The sequence below is a fragment of the Elephantulus edwardii genome, unplaced genomic scaffold (genome assembly GCF_000299155.1).
Source record: "Elephantulus edwardii isolate Elephantulus edwardi_28Jun2011 unplaced genomic scaffold, EleEdw1.0 scaffold00279, whole genome shotgun sequence".
In the NCBI taxonomy this organism is placed as follows: Eukaryota; Metazoa; Chordata; class Mammalia; order Macroscelidea; family Macroscelididae; genus Elephantulus; species Elephantulus edwardii.
The window spans coordinates 744,963-764,681 of NW_006400029.1; the positions used below are offsets into that span (position 1 = coordinate 744,963).

The 19,719-nt window shown below is 39.3% G+C and overlaps 1 protein-coding gene and 1 pseudogene across 1 annotated transcript in view; both read right to left on the minus strand.

The window, feature by feature from the left end:
• The window catches only part of LOC102846493 (disintegrin and metalloproteinase domain-containing protein 18-like), a 198,917-nt gene that overhangs the window by 76,275 nt on the left and 102,923 nt on the right, over positions 1–19,719 (minus strand). The window contains exon 13 of the mRNA XM_006900303.1: positions 15,454–15,552. Coding sequence (XP_006900365.1) covers positions 15,454–15,552 — 99 coding nt within the window. The remainder of the gene's footprint in view (positions 1–15,453; positions 15,553–19,719) is intronic.
• LOC102864964 lies at positions 6,769–7,849 on the minus strand (annotated as a pseudogene).

Consider the following 19,719-nt stretch of genomic DNA (forward strand, 5'->3'; position numbering starts at 1 on the left):
GGGTCAAGATTGGTGGACGATTTATCAACAATCAGCATTATGCGGATGACACAACCCTGGTTGCTGAAACTGAAGAGGACCTGAAGCACCTGCTGCAAAGTGTCAAGGACTGCAGCCTACAATATGGACTGAGGCGCACCAGCAGCCAGGAAATTAAAAGGCACATTGCCATGGGAAAGTCTGCTGTTAGGGACCTCTCTAAAGTACTGAAGAGCAATGGTGTCTCTCTGGAGACTAAGGTGCGTCTGATACAGGCCATGGTCTTTGCAATCACTTGTTATGCATCAGAGAGTTGGACAATGACCAAGGAGGATAGAAGGAGAATTGATGCCTTTGAGCTGTGGTGCTGGAGAAGAGTATTGAGAATACCATGGACTGCTAGGAAAGCAAACAGATTTGTCCTGGAAAGGGTTAAACCGGGTTGCTCCTTGGAGGCAAGGATTCTGAGGCTCTGTCTAACATACTTTGGACATGTTGTGAGGAGAGACTGGTCTTTAGAGAGGGACATCATGCTTGGGAGGGTGGAGGGATAGCGCAGGAGAGGAAGGCGCTCTATGAGGTGGATTGATTCAGTGACTGGGATAATTGGGATGGGAGTGTCAGAGACAGTGCGATTGGCACAGGACAGAGCAGAGTTTAGGGCTGTTGTACATGGGGTCGCTATGAGTCGCAAGCGACTCGATGGCACATAACAACAACAACAACACCTGCAGAAGACTCAAGGAAGATCTACACCTCCATAAAAAAACAAAACAAAACAAAAAAACAACTCCTGGTGGATCATGGACCTAGGACTAAAACCAAGGACTTTAAACTTCATTAGAAAAAAGCTTGGAAAACTCTAGAAGTCCTACTCCACAACATAAAGAGTCTTCCAAGTATCCTGAAAAATCTACAACCAGATAAAGATAAAATAGATGAATGAGACCTTCTAAGAATCAAACCCATATGTACATCCAAAACCTTCTTTCTCCAGCAGGGTAGAAAGGGAAGTCACAGACTTGGAAAAAGTATTTGGTAATGACGTGTCAGATAAGGGACTTATATCTAGAATTTATAAAATACTTGAGCACAACAAGATAAAGGTAAATAATCCAATTGAAAAATGGGCACAAGATATGAACAGACACTTCGCCAAAGAAGGCATTCAGATGGCTAACAAGCACATGAAGTAATGTCAAATTCCCTAGCACTAAGAGAGATGCAAATCAAAACAACTATGAGATATTATCTCACCATAGTCAGAATCACAAAATTTAACAGAACAGCAAACAACAAATGCTGGCGAGGTTGTGGAGAAACTGGAACCCTTATTCACTGTTAATATAACTACTATTGAAATTTACACACCAAATATGAATGTCAAAGATAAATAAAATGAAAATGTTTACCAATTCAAGACTGAAATTTATCAAACATGCAGTTAGGTGCATTGCTTATCACTAATTAGAATGCAAAGGTGGAAACAAAAGAGAGCTCCAAGACAGCAGCTTAATCAGATGCCTCATGTTGTTGTTGTTATGCGCCGCGGAGTCACTTGCAACTCATAGTGACCCTATGTACAACAGCTCTAAACTGTGCTCTATCCTGTGTTAATCTCATTGTCTCTGACACACTCATCTTGATTGCCCCCGTCACCGAATCAATCCATGTCCCAGAGGGCCTTCCCCTCCTGCACTTGCCCTCCACCCTTCCAAGCTTAATGTCCCTCCCGAAGGACTGGTCTCTCCTTACAACAATACCGAAGTATGTCAGACGAAGTTTCAGAATCCTTGCCTCCAAGGAGCAGCCTGGTTTAAAAACCCTCCCCAGGATGAATCTGTTTGCTTTCTTAGAAGTCCATGGCACTCTCAGCACTCTTCTCCACCACCAAAGTTCAAAAGCATCAATTCTTCTTCTGTCCTCTCTGGTCATTGTACAACTCTCTGATGCATAACAAGTGATTGCAAAGACCATGGCCTGTACCAGACTCGCCTTAGTCTCCAGAGACACACCATTGCTCTTCAGTACTTTAGAGAGATCCCTAACAGCAGACTTTCCCATCGCAATACGTCTTTTGATTTCCTGGCTGGTGGAGCCAAGAGTTTGGATTGTGGAGCCAAGCTGATTGAAACTGTGAACAATCTCAATCTCTTCACCATCCATCCTGATGCTGCCAATTGGTCCAGTGGTGAGAATCTTTGTCTTCTTAACATTGAACCTCAAATCATATTTAAGGCTGCAGTCCCTGACCCTCAGCAGCAAGTGCTCCAGGTCCTCCTCAGTTTCAGCAAGCAGGGTTGTGTCATCTGCATAACACAGTTTTTGACAGATGTTCCACCAATCCTGATGCCACATTTCTCCTCATACAGCCCAGCCTCCCGGATGATCTGTTCTGCATACAAGTTGAAAAGGTATGGAGAAAGGACATATTCCTGGCATACGCCCTTCCTAATTTTGAACCATGCAGTGTTTGCTAGCTCTGTTCTGATAACTGCCTCTTGGCTCAACTATAAGTTTCGCATTAGCATGATTAAGTGTTCTGGGATTCCCATTCTTCTCAGACTCAGCCACAGTTTGTTATGGTCCACACAGTCAAACACCTTTGCATAATCAATGAAGCACAGATAAACATTCCTCTGGTACTCCCTGCTTTCAGCCAAGATCCATCTAACATTAGCTCCAATATCTCTAGTACCACAACCCCTTTTAAACCCTGCCCGGACTTCTGGCAGGTCTCTGCTGATGTGCTGTTACAGTTGTTTTTGGATTATCTTCAGCAGAATCTTGATTGCATGTGAAATCAATGATATTGTTCTATAGTTTCCACACTCTGTTGGGTCACCTTTCTTTGGAATGGGACCAAATATAAATCTCGTCCAGTCAGTTGGCTAAGTGGTTGTTCTCCAGATTTCTTGACACAACTTGGTGAGCACATCCAGGGCAGTATATGTTAGCTGAAATATGTCAATTGGTATACCATCTATTCCTGGGGCCTTATTTATTGCTATTTCTTTCAAAGCAGCTTGAACTTCTTCCTTCATCATCATGGGCTCTTGCTCGTATATTGTTTCATTAAATTCCTCTGTGTCTGCTAATTCCTTTCGATACAATGACTCAGTATATTCTTTCCATCTTCTTTTGCTACCTCCTGGATCATTTAGTAATCTGCCTAAAGCATCCTTGATTACAGTAACTCGAGGTTTGAACTTGTTCTTCAGTTTCTTGAGCTTAAGAAATGCTAAGCGAGTTCTATCCTTTCGGTTTTCTGACTCCAACTCCTTGCACATTTCATTGTAATATTTTACTTTGTCATCCCACGCTGCCTTTTGAAATCTCCTCCCACAACTCATCTGTTCTTCACTCATTCGTGTTCAAGGCCTCAAACCTGTTCTTGATATGGTTCTGAAATTCAGGTGGGATAGACTCAGAGTTATATTTTGGTTCTCATGGATTCAGTTTAATTTTCCTTAGCTTCAGCTTGAACTTGCATATGAGTAGTTGGTGGTCTGTTCCACAATCCACTCCGGGACTAGTTTTCACAGCTAATGTTGAGCTTCTCCAGCTGTTCCTTCTACAGATGTAATCGATCTGATTCCTATGCATACCATCAGGTGAGATCAATGTGTATAACGTGTGTTTATGTCTTAAAAAATGTTTTTGCGATGAGTAAGTCATTGATTGTGCAAAATTCAATCATTCTATCTCCAGCTCCATTCCTGTCTCTGAGTCCATGTTTTCCAACCACTGATTCTTCTTCTCTCTTCCCAACTTTTGCATTCCAGTCACCCATTATTATCAATGCATCTTTATTTCATGCTTCATTTTACACCTTAGGTTAAAATTAATACCTAAGAGTTATCAAGCTAATAGCTTAAGAGTCCTGAATTTCAAGTACAAAGCTGGAACTAGCCCCTGGTTGTTTGGGTGGAAAACTCATGTAGGAGGATGCACTTATATGATTATGTGCCTGAAAACACTGGACTCTGTCTGCATATCTCCATCCTGCATTAATAAAGTTGGAAACTGGACTACAAGCTATATTATCAGTGACATGCTGGTGACAGAAGAGGAAAAGTAGGAAACAAGGAGGAATGACAGATGAAAAATATGGTCTTGGTGACAGATAAAAGCCTGGAGACTGCATGATAGAATGTTGTGCTGTCAAGGACTTAGTGATTGAAATTACTTTGCAAAAAAAATTAAAACACAACAACAACAACAATAACAACTCACAAATGCTAATTAAACTCATGGACTTTCCTGATTAATTATATAGGAATAATATTGATGGCATCAGTGGAATGAAATGTTGGAGAAGCTAAAAGTTAGTAGGCAAAACAAGGCCAAGGGCAAGACCAACAACTCATATGAAAGTTTTCATATGAAACTGAAGAAAATAAAAGCAACTTCACAAGGACTAAAATATGACCTTTAATCTATCCTAAATGAATTTCAAAAGCATCTCAAGAAAATACACATTGAACACTAATTATTGAAGACCAGGTGAGTTTGTGGGATGATAGTTTCATTCACAAAGAAAGCAAAAATTCATTACAAAAATGTGAAAGGAAAAAGGATAAAAATAGATATGAGAAGAGTTTCTGAAACTTGCAAAATAATGGGGGATGGGAGGAAATGCTAATGCAAAAAGCTAAACAGAAAATTTCAAAAGGTAGCTCTAGAAGATATAAAACAAAGTATTGTAACAAAATGTGCCAGCATAATGTGCCGTTGAGTTACCTGCGACTCATAGCAATCCTACATATAATAGTCCTAAACCCTGCTCTATCCTGTGCCAATATTATTCTCTCTGACACACCTACCACTATTCCTCAAGTCACTGAATCAATCCATCTCATCAAGGGTCTTCCTCTCTTGAGCTGTCCCTCTGCTCTCCCAAGCATGATGTGCCTCTCCAAGGACAGGTCCCATCTTGCAACATGTCCAATGTAGGTCATACAAAGCTTCAGAATCCTTGCCTGTACAGCGCAGCCTGATTTCACCCTATCTAGGATAAACCAGTTTGTTCTCCTAGCTGTCCAGGATATATTCAATACTCTTCTCCAGCACCACAGGTCAAAGGTACCAATTTTCCTTCTATAATCTCTAGTCATTGCTTTATGATGTGCTAGAAATCCATAAAGGAAGGATATGCTCAACAGTTATCAAACTGAAAGAAGTGTTGATAAAATTTAAGTCTAGAGTTGGTTGCAACATGGATTAATTCTATGGGGAAAGATCTTGAATGATATAGAAAATATCAAAAGAAGACAATACACAGAGTTATTGTAACAAAAGAATTGGCCTTGAACAATTTCAGGAAGTTAGATCTTTCCAAGAACCAATGGTAAGAAAAAAGAAATTTAAGCTACACTGAAGGCAGTGAAGAAAAAAAAAAGGCCCAAGAATTAATGAAATACTAATTGATGTGTTTCAGGAGACAGATGTAGCCATGGACATGTTCATCAGTTAAGGTCAGGAAATTTGGAAAACATTTACCTGACCAACTTACTGGAAGAGATCCATATTGGTACCCTTCCCATAAACAACGGGGTCTATCAGAGTTTGGAAATTATCAAACAATATTATGAACATCACATGCAAGTAAAATTTTGCTTAAAATTATTTTAAAAATGGCTGAAATCATCATACATCAACAGGAGCTACCAGAAATTTAAATTGGATTCAGAAAAGACAGTGAAACAAAAATAATATTGCTAATGTCAGATAGATCTTGGCAGAATGCAGAGGATATCAGAAGAATGTTTATTTGAGCTTTATTGATTATGCAAAGGCATTTTACTGTGTGGCTAACATTGAAAAGAATGGCAACCAGAACACTTAACCGTGCTTATATGAAACCTTTTTTTTTTTTTCAGGGGAAACTGATGTTTGGTTTTATTGTGTCAATGACATTACAGATGGCAAATCTTGTCAACACCTGTAAGGTGCTGAGGTTGCTCCACTTCCCACAGTCAAATCCTTGGTGGTGACCATGATCCCCCAAAGATGCCCTCACACCCCAAGATTTCAAAGAGACTGGTGATGGTAGTGGAAATAAAAGGAATGCAGCGCGATCAGTCTCATTGTCCAAAGCCAGTCTGACACTTGGTCACCCACCTCCCCTACCCAAACTCGCATCCACTTCCACAGAACTAGAGGCCAGAAGATAATAACTATACTTCTGTGCCCTCACCATACATCATGACCTGCTATTCCTGAAACAGAGAGATGCCACCTTCACAGAGCCAATGCTGTTGTCTCGATCATTTTGGATTGGTTGATAAAGACAAAAGCACATTTTTAATAAAGAAAAATTCAAAACTGAAGGCTCAGACAGACATTCCTGGGGTAATGGGAAGGGAATTTCCCACTTTTCTCCCCCAACTCCCTGGAATCATTTGGGCAGGAGATGACAACAAATTTTGCTGATCTTGTGAGAAATGAGGAGCAGAAGACTTTCCTCTGTCTGAATGTCTCTTTTGGGGCTGCCTGGCAGCTTGTCTGTGTGCCTCTCGCCTACCTTCGGCACTCTTGCCCAAGTTCCCTGTGGAATGCAGGGATGATGATGTGCAGAGGGACACAAGAGATGACAACTGGCCGAGACAGGTGATGTGGCATTATCAGTAAGGGGGCACAGGGATGGGCCAGTCAGAGGGAAGAGGGGAGAGGGCAAGAAGGGTTGTAAGAAAGAAGGGACAAGGTGAGAGGGAAGAAAGCCAAAGACAGTGGGGTGGCACCAGAGGGAGGAGTGGTGGCAAACCGTCTTTAGTCCCTGGGTCTCCATCAACTCTTATCTGGGGGTGGCTCTCTGTGCACTTTGTTTTTCTTCATACTGTCTAGGTATTCCTGTTGGGACACTGCCAGCACCAATGCTAAGATCTCATCAACATCCCAGTCATTCATACCAAAGGCAGAGGGGGACATCTGTTGAATGAGAGCTCGGCACTCCAGAGCAGGGTAAAGGGACACGAGTGGGGAGGTGGCCCGGTCAGCTCCTGTTGAGAACTGGGCTGCTTGTACCTGGTGCACAGGGTGAAGGAGGTTTGGCAAGAGCTAAGACAGTGCCAGGAGAAGGGGGTTTGATGCCCAGCTCAGCATGCAGCTCAGGGTGTTGAGGAGATGAGGCCGAACTCCGCTGCCGTGGGGACCAGCTGGTCCACTCCTCCAGGCCACTAGAGGCTGCTGCTGTGGCTGAACTGCATGTGGCACTGGCTTTCCGGGGCTGGGTGGGGCCTCGAACCCGGCGGGCCTGTTTTTCCTGGTCTCGAAGCCACTGCAGGTAAGATTCCCGAGCCACCTGCTCCTCAATGGCTTCATTGGTGGCCTCCCAATCTGTGGCCCGCTTCTTGTCTTCTAGCATCTGCTGTTAAATCCATGACTCCTCTGATGTTTTTCTGGCATTCTTCACCAGGGACTGCTCTGCAAACCCTGGTTTGAATGATGGCAAGCCCAGCCCTACGCCAATGGTCGCCTTGTTGGGATTCACTACAGAATTGTAGTGGATATTCCCATGGTAGCTGACACGGATGGGTTCATCCTCGTTTTGATGGATCCCGTGGAATGTGTTGATGGGTTCTGTGCTATATTGGTACACCTCCACCGGACGGTTGTACATCTCTTCCATGGCCTGCATCTCAATGTGGTTGCCATGACAGTTGTTTTACCTCTTCCGATTGATGTAGGTGGTAAAGTCTTCTGTGACATAGTTGGAGAAATAGTCTGCATTTTTCATCAGATAGTCCATGCAATGTTTTCGCACAACCTCATGCATGTCCTGGTCTCCATACACCTGGTCAGCAACTGCCCGGAACAGACAGGCACCATCCTCCTTCATCTGTTTGATGATGAAGCCCTTCTTGTCTCGTAGTGCCTATATGAAACCTTTTAAAAGGCCAGGAAGCTGTTGTCAAACAGAACAAAGGAACATTACACAGTTTATTATCATGAATAGTGTTGTATCCAATCTCCATACTATACAATCTGTATGCTGAGCAAATAATTTCAGAAACTAGACTATATGAAGAAAAATGTGGCATCCAGCTTGGAGGAAAAGTCATTACCATCCTGTGCCAATGTAATTGGCACAAACTTGCTTGTATAAAGTGAAGAAGACTTGAAGTACTTATTGAAGAAAATCAAAGGCTGTGGTTTTCAATATGGATTACATCTCAATAAGAAAAAACAAAAATTCCTCAGCACTGTACCAATAGGCAACGTCCTGATAAACAGAGAAAATATTGAAGTTGTCGGCAATTTCATTTCACTTAGATTCACAACCAACATCCCGAGGATCAGCAGTAAGAAATTAAAAGATGTATTGCATTGGAAAAATCTGCTGTTAAGGACCACTCCAAAGTGCTAAAGAGTAAGGATACCAGTTAAAAACCAAGGTGCTCCACACACAATCATGATATTTTCAATAGCTCTTGAAAGTTGGGCAATGAATAAGAAAGACTAAAGAATTTTGGAATTTGAGAAGAGAACTGATTATCTCAAAGATAGCAAAGGAACAAACAAATCTGTCTTAGAGAACACGCACTGAGCATGCCCGTTAAAATGATGACACTTTCTCATACTATCGACATGTCATTTCTTGGACAAGAGCATAATGTTGATAAAGGTAGAAATCATTAGATGGCAGGATGACCCTGAATAAATGGATTGACTCAGTGACTGGGCTTGAGTATGCCAGAGATTATGAACATGGGGCAGGATAGGCAAGATTGTGATCTGTTTTTTGTAGAGTTTCTTTGAATTATTGTGGACTCAATGGTACCTAGCAACACCATTAGAAAGGGAAACAAGTTACCACAAAATGTTGTTGTTGTTAGGTGTTATCAAGTTGAGTACGACTCATAGCAGCACTATGAACAAAAGATCTGAATTCTATTTTATCCTGTGCCATCCTCACCCTTCCTGACACACAAGAACCCATAGCAGCAGTCACTGTGTCAATCCACCTGGTTGAGGGTCTTCCTCTCCTTTGAAAAACACATAAGGGAAATATTTTAAGGACATTTATTGAAAAGTAAAACTGATTCACATAGTACCCACAGAAAATGTAAATGTATAGGATCAAGTTTATCAGTGGTTACCAGGGGTACAATGGAGAAAGAGAGAGATTACTGATAATGAAACATTTTTACCTGTTTTCAATGTATTCCAAACTATGTCTCTTATGTTAAAAAGTTAAAAGAACACCTCTGAAAAGGTTAGATTGCTGAAATTTGTGTGATAGGTATATTTACAACAATGACAGAAGGAGGAGAAAAACTCTGCTGAGAGTGTTTATGTATAATCAAACATTTAATGGGATTTGTTGTCTTGATTTGGAGGTTTCAAATTAGTTTCATGAGATGTTTCAATGAACTGTATTATTTGGTTTCTGTGCTACCTCCTTCCTCTCTGGGTTGTGCCTGGGAACATTAAAATTGGCTAGTGAGTATCTGTGGTGTAGACAAAATGTTTTGTCTAGCTCACTAGCTTTTATTGCCACGGCATGGCAGAGGGAAGATATGCAAGTTAGGTAGATAAATGACACATAATGACACTGATTAGTTTTGCCATCTCACAAATTCTGCTTAAAATTTAACAGATTTAGCAGCAGATGGGAATCTCACTATCAGCAAGGAAGGGGAAGCACAGAACACAGCAGGAATACTTCAAAGCCAAGAATTGCTACACCAGTCATAGGAGGAACCACAATTGCAATGGATATGATATGGAGGTGACTTGGGAATGCAGCCCCACAAAGCCACAGCCAAAGGTCTTTACCCAAGTTTGCAGGAAGACTGGGGTTGAGAGGCAGGGTAATGTCGCAATTAAAAAGACTCAGAGACATTTGTAACATTGACCTAATACCACAAGGCTGCAAGAAAAAGGTTGAAGAACATGTAAGTACACTTGGGAAACTGTTCTGAGAAATTATAACCAATGTTCAACTTGAATTGTAACCTGTTAACTTTCCCAATAAACCTTATAACCTTCAGTATAGTTCTGTGAGGTCTGTATAGCTATTGCAAAGGATTTCAGATCAAGTAGTAGAGCAGTCAGACTGGTGTTGGAATTAGAAACAGGTGTGTGGAGATCATGTAAAATCTTATGGGAATTAATTTTTTATTGTAGATGTTGCTGACAGACACTGTTTCCTTTGTGCAGTCAGGCATGGCTGTCCCCACAATGCCTACATTCCTTTTTAAACATCCAAGTCATAATTTGTCCCTATTTACCTGAAGCAACAGAGGAAGGAAGAGAACAGAAATAGGATAGGGTCAGATAGTTGTGACTAATTGACTCCCTGGGCAGTGCCTCATCTGCCAAATGATCAGAAGAATTGAATGGCATCTAGCTACAACTATTGAACTCGCTGATAAAAAATTCTATGGAAGAGCTAGAAAGGTAGAAATGTATAACATTATTTCAAATTATAAAGATCTCCAGGCTTTCTTGATCCAGGGATGAATGAGCTCCTGAAATGCTTCTTGTTGTTGTCAGGTCCTGTTGAATTGAGTACGACTGAATCCTGTCCTATACCGTGTAATCTCTGATACACATGACTTGATAGCTGCTGTCAGCCTGCCAATCCATTTCCCTAGGGGTATGCCTCTCTTCCATTGATCCTCCATATTTCCAAGCATAATATTCCTTTCCAAAGGATAGCCTTTCTCAGAAAACTATCTAAAGTATGAGAGATGAAACTTCACCATATTTGCCTCCAAAGAGAACTCTTATTGCACCTTTTCCAAGATGTATTATTTGGTCTTTTGGCATCCCATGGGATGTATTAGTCTTTTCCAACATCGCAACTCAAAGGCATCAATTCTTCTTCTGTTATTCTTATTCATTGTCCAGTTCTCAGATGCATAGCAAGTAATTGAAAAGACCATGGCCTGAGTCAGGCACTTTAGTCTTCAAATTGACATTGTAGTTCTTCAATATTTAGGAAAGGTTCTTGACAGCTGACATGTCCATAGCAATATGTCTCCCAAACTCTTGACTGCTGGTTCCAAGGGTGTTGATTTTGGATTCAAGCAAGAATAAATCACACCCAGCTTGAATTTCTAGCAGTTTCCTATCAATGTACTGTTCCAGCCATGTTTTATGACCTTCAATAATATTTTGTGTGTATGTGATATTAAGGATTTTTTTTTAATAATTTCCACATCATGTTGTGTCACACTTCTTGAGAATGGGAACAAGTATGGATTTCTCCCAGTATGTCAACCAGGTAGTTGTCTTCCAAATTTCCTGGTATGGACTTGTCAGCCTTGTCTGTTACCTGAAAGATGTCAGTTGGTATTCCATCTATGCCTGGTACCTTTTTAAATTCAGTTTCTTTAATGAAACTTGAACTGAGATAATTTTTAATGTTTAAAGCAGAAAAGGTCTCCTGAAGTTTTAAACTCATATAGTAAGTCAATTTAATAAGGGGGTGGGGGATTCCTCAGAACATTATGTAATTTTAGAAACTATTTACATGATCAAATTGACAACTCACTCTCATTCTCATTATTCTTGAGTCAGAGTAAACTCATAGTTCACCCACCAGTGGATTTTCTGCTGCTATAAATCACGAGCTGTGGTGCTGGAGAAGAGTATTGAGAGTACCATGGACTGCTAGGAAAATGAACAGATTCATCCTGGAAAGGGTTAAACCAGGTGGCTCATTGGAGGCAAGGATTCTGAGGTTCCATCTAACATACTTTGGACATGTTATAAGAAGAGATCTGTTCTTGGAGAAGGACATCATGCTAGGGAGGGTGGAGGGACAGCACAGGAGGGGAAGGCCCTCTATGAGGTGGATTGATTCAGTGACTGGGGTAATCAGGATGGGTGTGTCAGAGACAGTGCGATTGGAACAGGACAGAGCAGAGTTTAGGGCTGTTGTACACAGGGTTGCTATGAGTCACAAGGGACTCAATGGCACATAACAACAACAACAACAAATCACATGGTAGAAGAGTGATCATCTTTCGTAAGAAGATTTGAAACTTTAGAGAGGTTCTCCCCTTAGGTTAGCACCACAATTCCCTATGCACTACACTACCAAAGCTCCATAAGCCAACAATAGTAACTCAAAAGAATAGATAGAGACTTTACAGGACAGTAAGTTTGTTAATTGAGGAGGAACAACAGAGAAAAGATAAAAACTCACAACTAAAAGAATCTAATCAGTGTCACTGTACAATACATAAAAAAACTGCTGAAATGGTGTTTGTTTTGCTTAGTCTCAATTAAACAAAAAAGAAAAATTTTCCCCACTTTGTGGGGGACATTTAGATGGTCAAAAGACACTTGAAGAAATGATCCAAATGACTGGCAAGAAGAGAAATGCAAATCAAAGCCATGAGATACCATCTTATTCTTGTGTTGTTATTAGGTCCCATCAAGTTGAGTACAACTCGTAGTAATCCTATGAACAAAAGATCTAAACCTAGTCTGTCCTGAGCCATCCTCACAATTTCTGACACACAAGAGCCCATTGCAGCAGTGACTGTATCAATCCACCTAGTTCAGGGTCATCCTCTCCACCATCAATCATCCACCCTTTCCAATACCATGTCCCTTTCCAAGGAATAGTACATCCTAGCAATAAGTCCAAAGTATGTAAGGCAAAGCCTCACCATTCTTGCCTTCAAAGAGCACTCTAGATGCACCCTCTCCAAGACATAGCTGTTAATTTTCTTGGCCTTCCATGTGATGGTCAGTGCTCATCTTCAACACACAGCTCAAAGGCATTAATTCTTTTTCTGTCATCCTTAATCATTGTCCAGTTCTCAGATGCATAACAAGTAATTGGGAAGACTCTGGCCTGAATCAGACACACCTTAGTTCTCAAACTGATATCATGACTCCTCAATAATTTAGAAATGTATCTAACTGCAGATTTTCCCAGTGCAATGAATCTCATTATTTCCTGACTGCTCTTACCAAGGGTGTTAATCATGGATCCAAGCAAGATGAAGCTGATGACAGTTATAATCTCCTCATTATCCATCATGCTATTGTTTGTTGTTGCTGTTATATGCTGTTGAGTTACCTGCAACTAATAGTGACCCTATGTACAATAAACTCTGCTCTATACTGTGCTGATATTATTGTCTCAGAACACTGCCCCCATTTCCCCAGTCACTGAATCAATCCATCTCATTGAGGGTCTTTCTCTTTTGCACTGTCCATCAACCCTCCCAAGCACGTTGGTCTCCAAGGACTAGGGCCACCTTGCAACATCTCCAAAGTATATCAGATGAACTTTCAGAATCCTTGCCTCCAAGAAGCAGCCTGGTCTCACCTTCTCTCGGATGAACTTGTTTGTTCTCCTAGCAGTGCATTCAATACACTTTTTCAGCAACACAGCTCAAAGGCATCAATTCTCCTTCTATCATCGTTAGTCATTGTCCAGATTTCTGATGCATAAAAAGTAATTGTAAAGACTATGGCCTGAATCAGGCACACCTTGTTCTCCAGACTGACATCATTGCTCTTCAGTACTTTGGAGAGGTCTCTGAGAGCAGACTTTCACAATGCAATTTGTCTTTTACTTTCCTGGCTGGTGGTACCAAGAGTGTTGATTGTGGAGCCAACCAAACTAAAGCTGTTAACAATCACAATCTATCATGATGCTGCCAATTGGCTCAGTGGTGAGAATGACACTGCGTATTGGTCCAGTGGTAAGAATCTTTGCTTTCTTGATATTGAGACACAGTCCACACTACCAGCTGCATTCCTTGATCTTCTACAAGTGCTTCAAGTCCTCCTCACTTTCAGCAAGTAAGGTTGTGTCATCTGCACAATGCAAGTTATTGATGAGTCTCCCTCAAATCTTGCTGCCACATTCTTCTTCACAGAGTCCAGCTTCTAGTTTAATTTGCTCAGCACATGGATTGTGGGTTGATATTAAGGATGTATTCATGAAGAAAGAAAAAGGTCATTAAGAAAACAGAGGATAAAGAAAAAATTGAAATGGATATCATAAAGGTCTCTAAAGATTGCACTGGAATGCCAAGAAATCAAATCTAAAGGAAAACATGTTTAAGTGAAAGAGCTGAATAGATGATTTCAAAGAGCAGCTCAAGAGGACAATTATAATTATAATAGAATGTGTGGAGAGCTGGAATTAATAACTCACTCTGCATTTCTCAAGCTGAAAGAACTGAAAAAACAAATTTAAGCTTCATGTCACAATGTTGAAAGACGCCATGGGTAATATATTGAATGACCCAGAGGTATCAAAAGAAGATTGTGGAAATACACGAAGTCACTATACCAGAAAAAAATTTCATGAAGTACCATATGAACAGGATCCAATGGTAGTGAAAGGGGGTGTGGAAGCTGCATTGAAGGCATTGGAAAAAAATAGGCCCCAGGAATCGATGGGATACCAATTGATTTGCTTTAATTAACAGATGCAGCCTTGGATTCACTCACCAGTCTATTCCAGAAAATTTGGAGGATGGCTGTCAGGCCAACAGATTGAAAGAGGTCCATATTTGTTTCCATTCCCCAGAAGGGTGATCCAACTGAATGTGAAAATTATCAAACAATATCAATGATATAACATGCAAGCAAAATACTGCTGAAGATCATTAAAAAATGGCTTGAACAGTACATAGATAGGGAATTGCCAGTAGTTCAAATGGGATTTAGAAGAGGCCATGGCACCAGGGATATCTTTGCTGATGTCAGATGGATCCTGGCTGAAAGTAAGGAATATCAGAAGAATGTCTACTTGTGTTTTATTGACTATACAAAGGCATTTGACTGTGTGGATTATGACAAGTTGTGGATGACATTGAGAAGAATGGGAATCCCAAAGCACTTGATTGGGCTCATGAGAAACCTATACCTAGATTAGGAGGGTGTTGTGAAAACAGAGCAGGGGGAACTGCATGGTTTGGAATTGGGAAGGAAGTGTCAGGGTTGTATTCTATCTCTTACCCCACTAACAGTGGCAAAGTTTAGCAGGACAGCAAGTAATAAATGTTGTAGAGAATGAGGTGAGATAAGGACTCATACATTGTTGGTGGGATTGTTAAATGGTGCAAAAACTCTGGAAGTCAGTTTGGCATTTTCTTAAAAAGCTAGACAGAGATTCCATGTAACTCATATAATGGAATACTACGCAACAGCATGCAGGAGCAATGATTTTGTTAATTACTACCTAACATTGGAGGCACTGGAGAACCTATGCTAAGTGTCTCATAAAGACAAATACTGTACAGAACCATTAAGGAAGAACATGTACAAGGATCCAAGGTGCCGGGTCCAGGGAGTGGGGGCTTAAAACACAAGGCTGCATAATATGATGGGTGGAGAGAGGCACTGGTAAAAGAAAGGGTCCTGTGTAAGAAACAATGCATATGAACTTTATGAACTTTTTATGTAAATCAGTATAAAATAAAAATTTTAAAACATTCATAAAAGCACATAAAAATCATGGAGAAAAGGGGTAATATTTTGAAAGCTTACCTGACAAGTTTTTTTATCACAACACGCTCCTGTACCACACTCTGCATATCCAATAAGAGTACATTCTGCAGGATTACAGCATTTTTTTAATTGACATTTCTGTAAGCAAATATAATCAAATTAATTGTATGAATTTTCAATAAAATAAAACTTTAATTATTTTCAAAATATTTCAAAGTATGTATCAAATATTAACTATAATCATAACAAATGTTTCACTTCTGTGTTTTTATTTACCACCACTTTTTAAAAACTAAATACGTCTTTTTAAGAAAGACAGTAGTAAAAGAGCATGTAATCTCACCTTCAAGAAGTATACATTTATGACTTTGTTAAAATATATTTTTGATACAATCTCTTTGAAACTAAAAACATGTAACAAAAATTATCTAATTTAAAATTTGTTATATCATAAGAACTTTTTAGTATTGGATTTTGAAATATTTTTAATATATAAGAAGTTATGATTATAAATGAATGTCTCTAAATTGTTAACAATATTTAATTATTTAAATTTCTGTTTCAAGCTACAAATTTATTCTTATTTCTTTTTTTACTTTATTTTAATGAGAGTTTACAAAGAAGTTATTTTTTATTTATTCACTGTTGCACATTTTACCCCCTTTTCTTCCCTTCCTCCTTCCCAGTTCACTTTTTAATTTTTTATTTTCATTCATTACTTTACCTCTACCCCAGTTCTCTTTAAGAGATAATAAAGTAGAGAAAATATTAATATACTATAATTATCTATTGTTATCTTTTCTATTATAAAGGTAATTCCCCCAAGTTCAATATCAGTATTTTTAAAAATTGATGACTAGTCAAGATTATTATAATAAACTAGCAAATACTTTCGAGAAATACAAGCTAGATTTAGAAGAGGTGGTGGCACAGGGATATCTTAGCTGATGCCAGATAGATCATTGCAGAAAGCAGAGAACATGAGATGGATGTCTATTTGTATTTTCTTGACTATGTAAAGACATTTGACTCTGTAGATAATGACAAACTATATCTAATATTGAAAAGAATGAAAATTCCAGAAAAATTAATCATGTCCATACAAAACCTATATTTAAACCAAGAAGTTGTTGTTAGGACAGATCAAGAGAACACAGTTTTGGTTTAATATAAAGAAGGCTGTTTGTCAGAGTTGTATAATTTATCTGCCTCTGTTCAATATGTATACTAACCAAATAATGTGAAAATCTGGACTTCATGCAAAAGGACAAAAATCCTCACCATAAGGCAAATAGACAACATCATGATAGACGTAGAAAACACCGAAGTTGTAAGTGATTTTATCTTACTTGGATCCACAATCAATACCCTTGGTACAGCAGTCAAGAAATGAAAATATATGTCACATCAAGAAAATCAGTTATCAGGGACCTCTCCAAGGTGCTAAAGAACAATGGTGTTAGTTTAACATCTAAGATGTGCACAATCCAAGTTATAGAATTCTCAATTCCTTGTCATGCATATGAAAGTTAGAAAATTAATGAGAATGACAGAAGAATAAATGTCTCTGACTTATGATGTTGTAGAAGGAAACTGAAACCCTCATAAACTGCCAAGAGAACAAACAGATTTTTTTCTTGAAAAAGTAAAATCACGGTGTGCCTTGGAAGCAAGGATGGTGAAACTTCATCCCACATACTTTGAGTAAATTGTTAGAAGGGGGTCAGTCTGTGAAGAAGAATATTGTACATGGAAAGGCAAAATGTCAGTGTTAGATAGGAAGACCTTCAAAAAGATAGATTGAGATGGTGACTGTAAAGTGTTCTAAAACATGTCAGAGACGGTAAGAATGGCACAGAATAAATAGGGCAGGGTTCAATTCCACTGTTTATAGGGTTGTTATGAATTACAGTTGACTCAATGGAATATGAAAACAACAACATACAAACATATATTCATACAAAATTACTGGAATTAATTGAGAGATTTAGCAAAGTGGCAAGACACATCCTCTATAAGAAGGAACAAAGAAAACTGAAAAGGAAATAAGGACAACAATGTCATTTGAATTTGCCACCCCAAAGAGAAAATACTTAGAATGAAATCTAACCAAAGAAACAAAAGACTTATACAAAGAAAATTAAAAGACACTACTCAAGAAAAGGAAAGTAATCTATAAAAATAGAATGTTAGTACAACCAAAATCAGTCTAAAAATATGCAATCTTGCTTCAGATCTCATCACTCTTCTTCAATGGTGTTATTCTTCTAAGACAGGAAAAAACTAACCAGTGACTTTATATGGAAAAGAAAGAGATCCCACAAAAGAAAAGAACGTTTGATGATGAAAATAAAATATGAGGCCTTACACTTGCAAGTATGAAAATTTTCTACATATCCGTAATTGTCAAAATAGCCTTATATCTTACATAAGCAGACACACAGACCAACAGAATAGAAATGAGAACCCAGAAGGAAACCTATCCACCTTTGGACCACTAATCTTTGACAAAAAGCTGAGATCTATTAAGTGGAGAAAAAGACAGACTCATTAACAAGTCCTGCTAGAAAACCTGGATATCCATATTGTAAAACTTAAAAGATCTACATCTCCATCATTTAAAAACTAACTCAAGATGAATCAAAGATCTGAATATAGAACCTAAAACTAGAAAGATCATCAAAGAAAAACAGGAGTCAATGTAAGGACCCTAATCTAAAGCTCAAATAGATCATCTGCAATATTAGTTTATTTTCATGACAGGAGTCCAGAACAAAGGCTGCATAGTGCAGTGGATATAACTAGAAGGATTGTATAACAATGAAAAAATTTTTCTTTTACTTTACAAAGAGAAGAATGTCCTGGGGGGGGGGGAACAGGGAGAAAAGTGTAACAATGAATGAATGGAAATTCAAAGTCTCTGTAAACATTAATATTAATATTAATAATAATAATAAAAAATTTCAAAAATATCAAACATAAAAGTTAGATTTATTAGCTATTACATTATTCCTCTTAGGTCTTCTGCTACCTAACTACAGACACATGGTCTTGCAAACGATCAATAGCTATGAGAAGAAGAGAAGAAGAAGAAGAAGAAGAAGAAGAAGAAGAAGAAGAAGAAGAAGAAGAAGAAGAAGAAGAAGAAGAAGAAGAAGAAGAAGAAGAAGAAGAAGCAAAAAAGAGGAAGAGGAGGAGGAGGACGTGGAGGAAGGGGGTGAGGAGGGTTGGAGAGAGAGAGTGTGTGTTTCCCACTTAGCAGGACTTGAGGGAGGGAGACTACAGCAAGACCCTGGTGAGGGTGAAACCCTTGTGGGGATACCCTGGTGCAGAGACCTTGGTGATGGTGGTGGAGAGACTATGGCATTGCTATAAATTTTGGCAAGGTGACACCATAGTATCCCTGAGATAAAGACCACATTTAAAAGTTTTGTTACTTTGTCAGATGATGGAAGGAAAAGCTGACTGCTAAACTGAAACTGGACCCTAGATTAATTGTGAAATTTTGCCTTGGGACTATTGGGCTAAAATCTTGACTAGGTGATATTCTTAGCTTTTCCCACTCTCTAACTTACTTCTCCAATAAACTCCACTCTTAGATTGTTAACAGCTTTAGCTTAGTTGGCTCCACACTCAACAGTAACCAAGATATCAAAGGACAAATTACATTGGGAAAATCTAGTGTCAGAGAACTGAAGAGCAACAGCATCAGTCTAGAGATCAAGATGTGCCTGACCCAGACCATAGTCTTTGCAATTACTTGCTATGCATCAGAAAGCTGGCCAGTGACTAAGGATGATAGAAGAATTGATGCCTTTGAGTTGTGGTGCTAGAGAAGAATATTAAATATATTAAATATACTATGGACTGCTAAGAGAGCAAACAGATTCATTCTGGAGAGAGTGAAACCAGGCTACTCCTTGGAGGCAAGGTCTTTGAAGCTCTGTCTGACATTCTCTGGTTATGTTGCCTGAAGGGACTAATCCTTTGAGAGGGAGATAATGCTTGAAAGGGTGGAAAGACAGCATAAGAAGGGAAGACCCTGGATAAGAAGGATTGAATCAGCGACTGGGGTAATAGGGGTAGGTGTCTCAGAGACAATGAAATTGGCTCTAGATACAGCAGGATCCAGAACTATTGTATGTAGGGTTGCTATGAGTCGCAGGTGACTCAATGGCATATAACAACTCAGTACCACAACTGTGAGTAACGTCTATGAGTCTGCTACAAACATTGGACCCAAATGATTTGTAGAAAGAGGTACAGGAGCATGGGCACAGGGGGATGCTGTGTCTGACTAAGTTA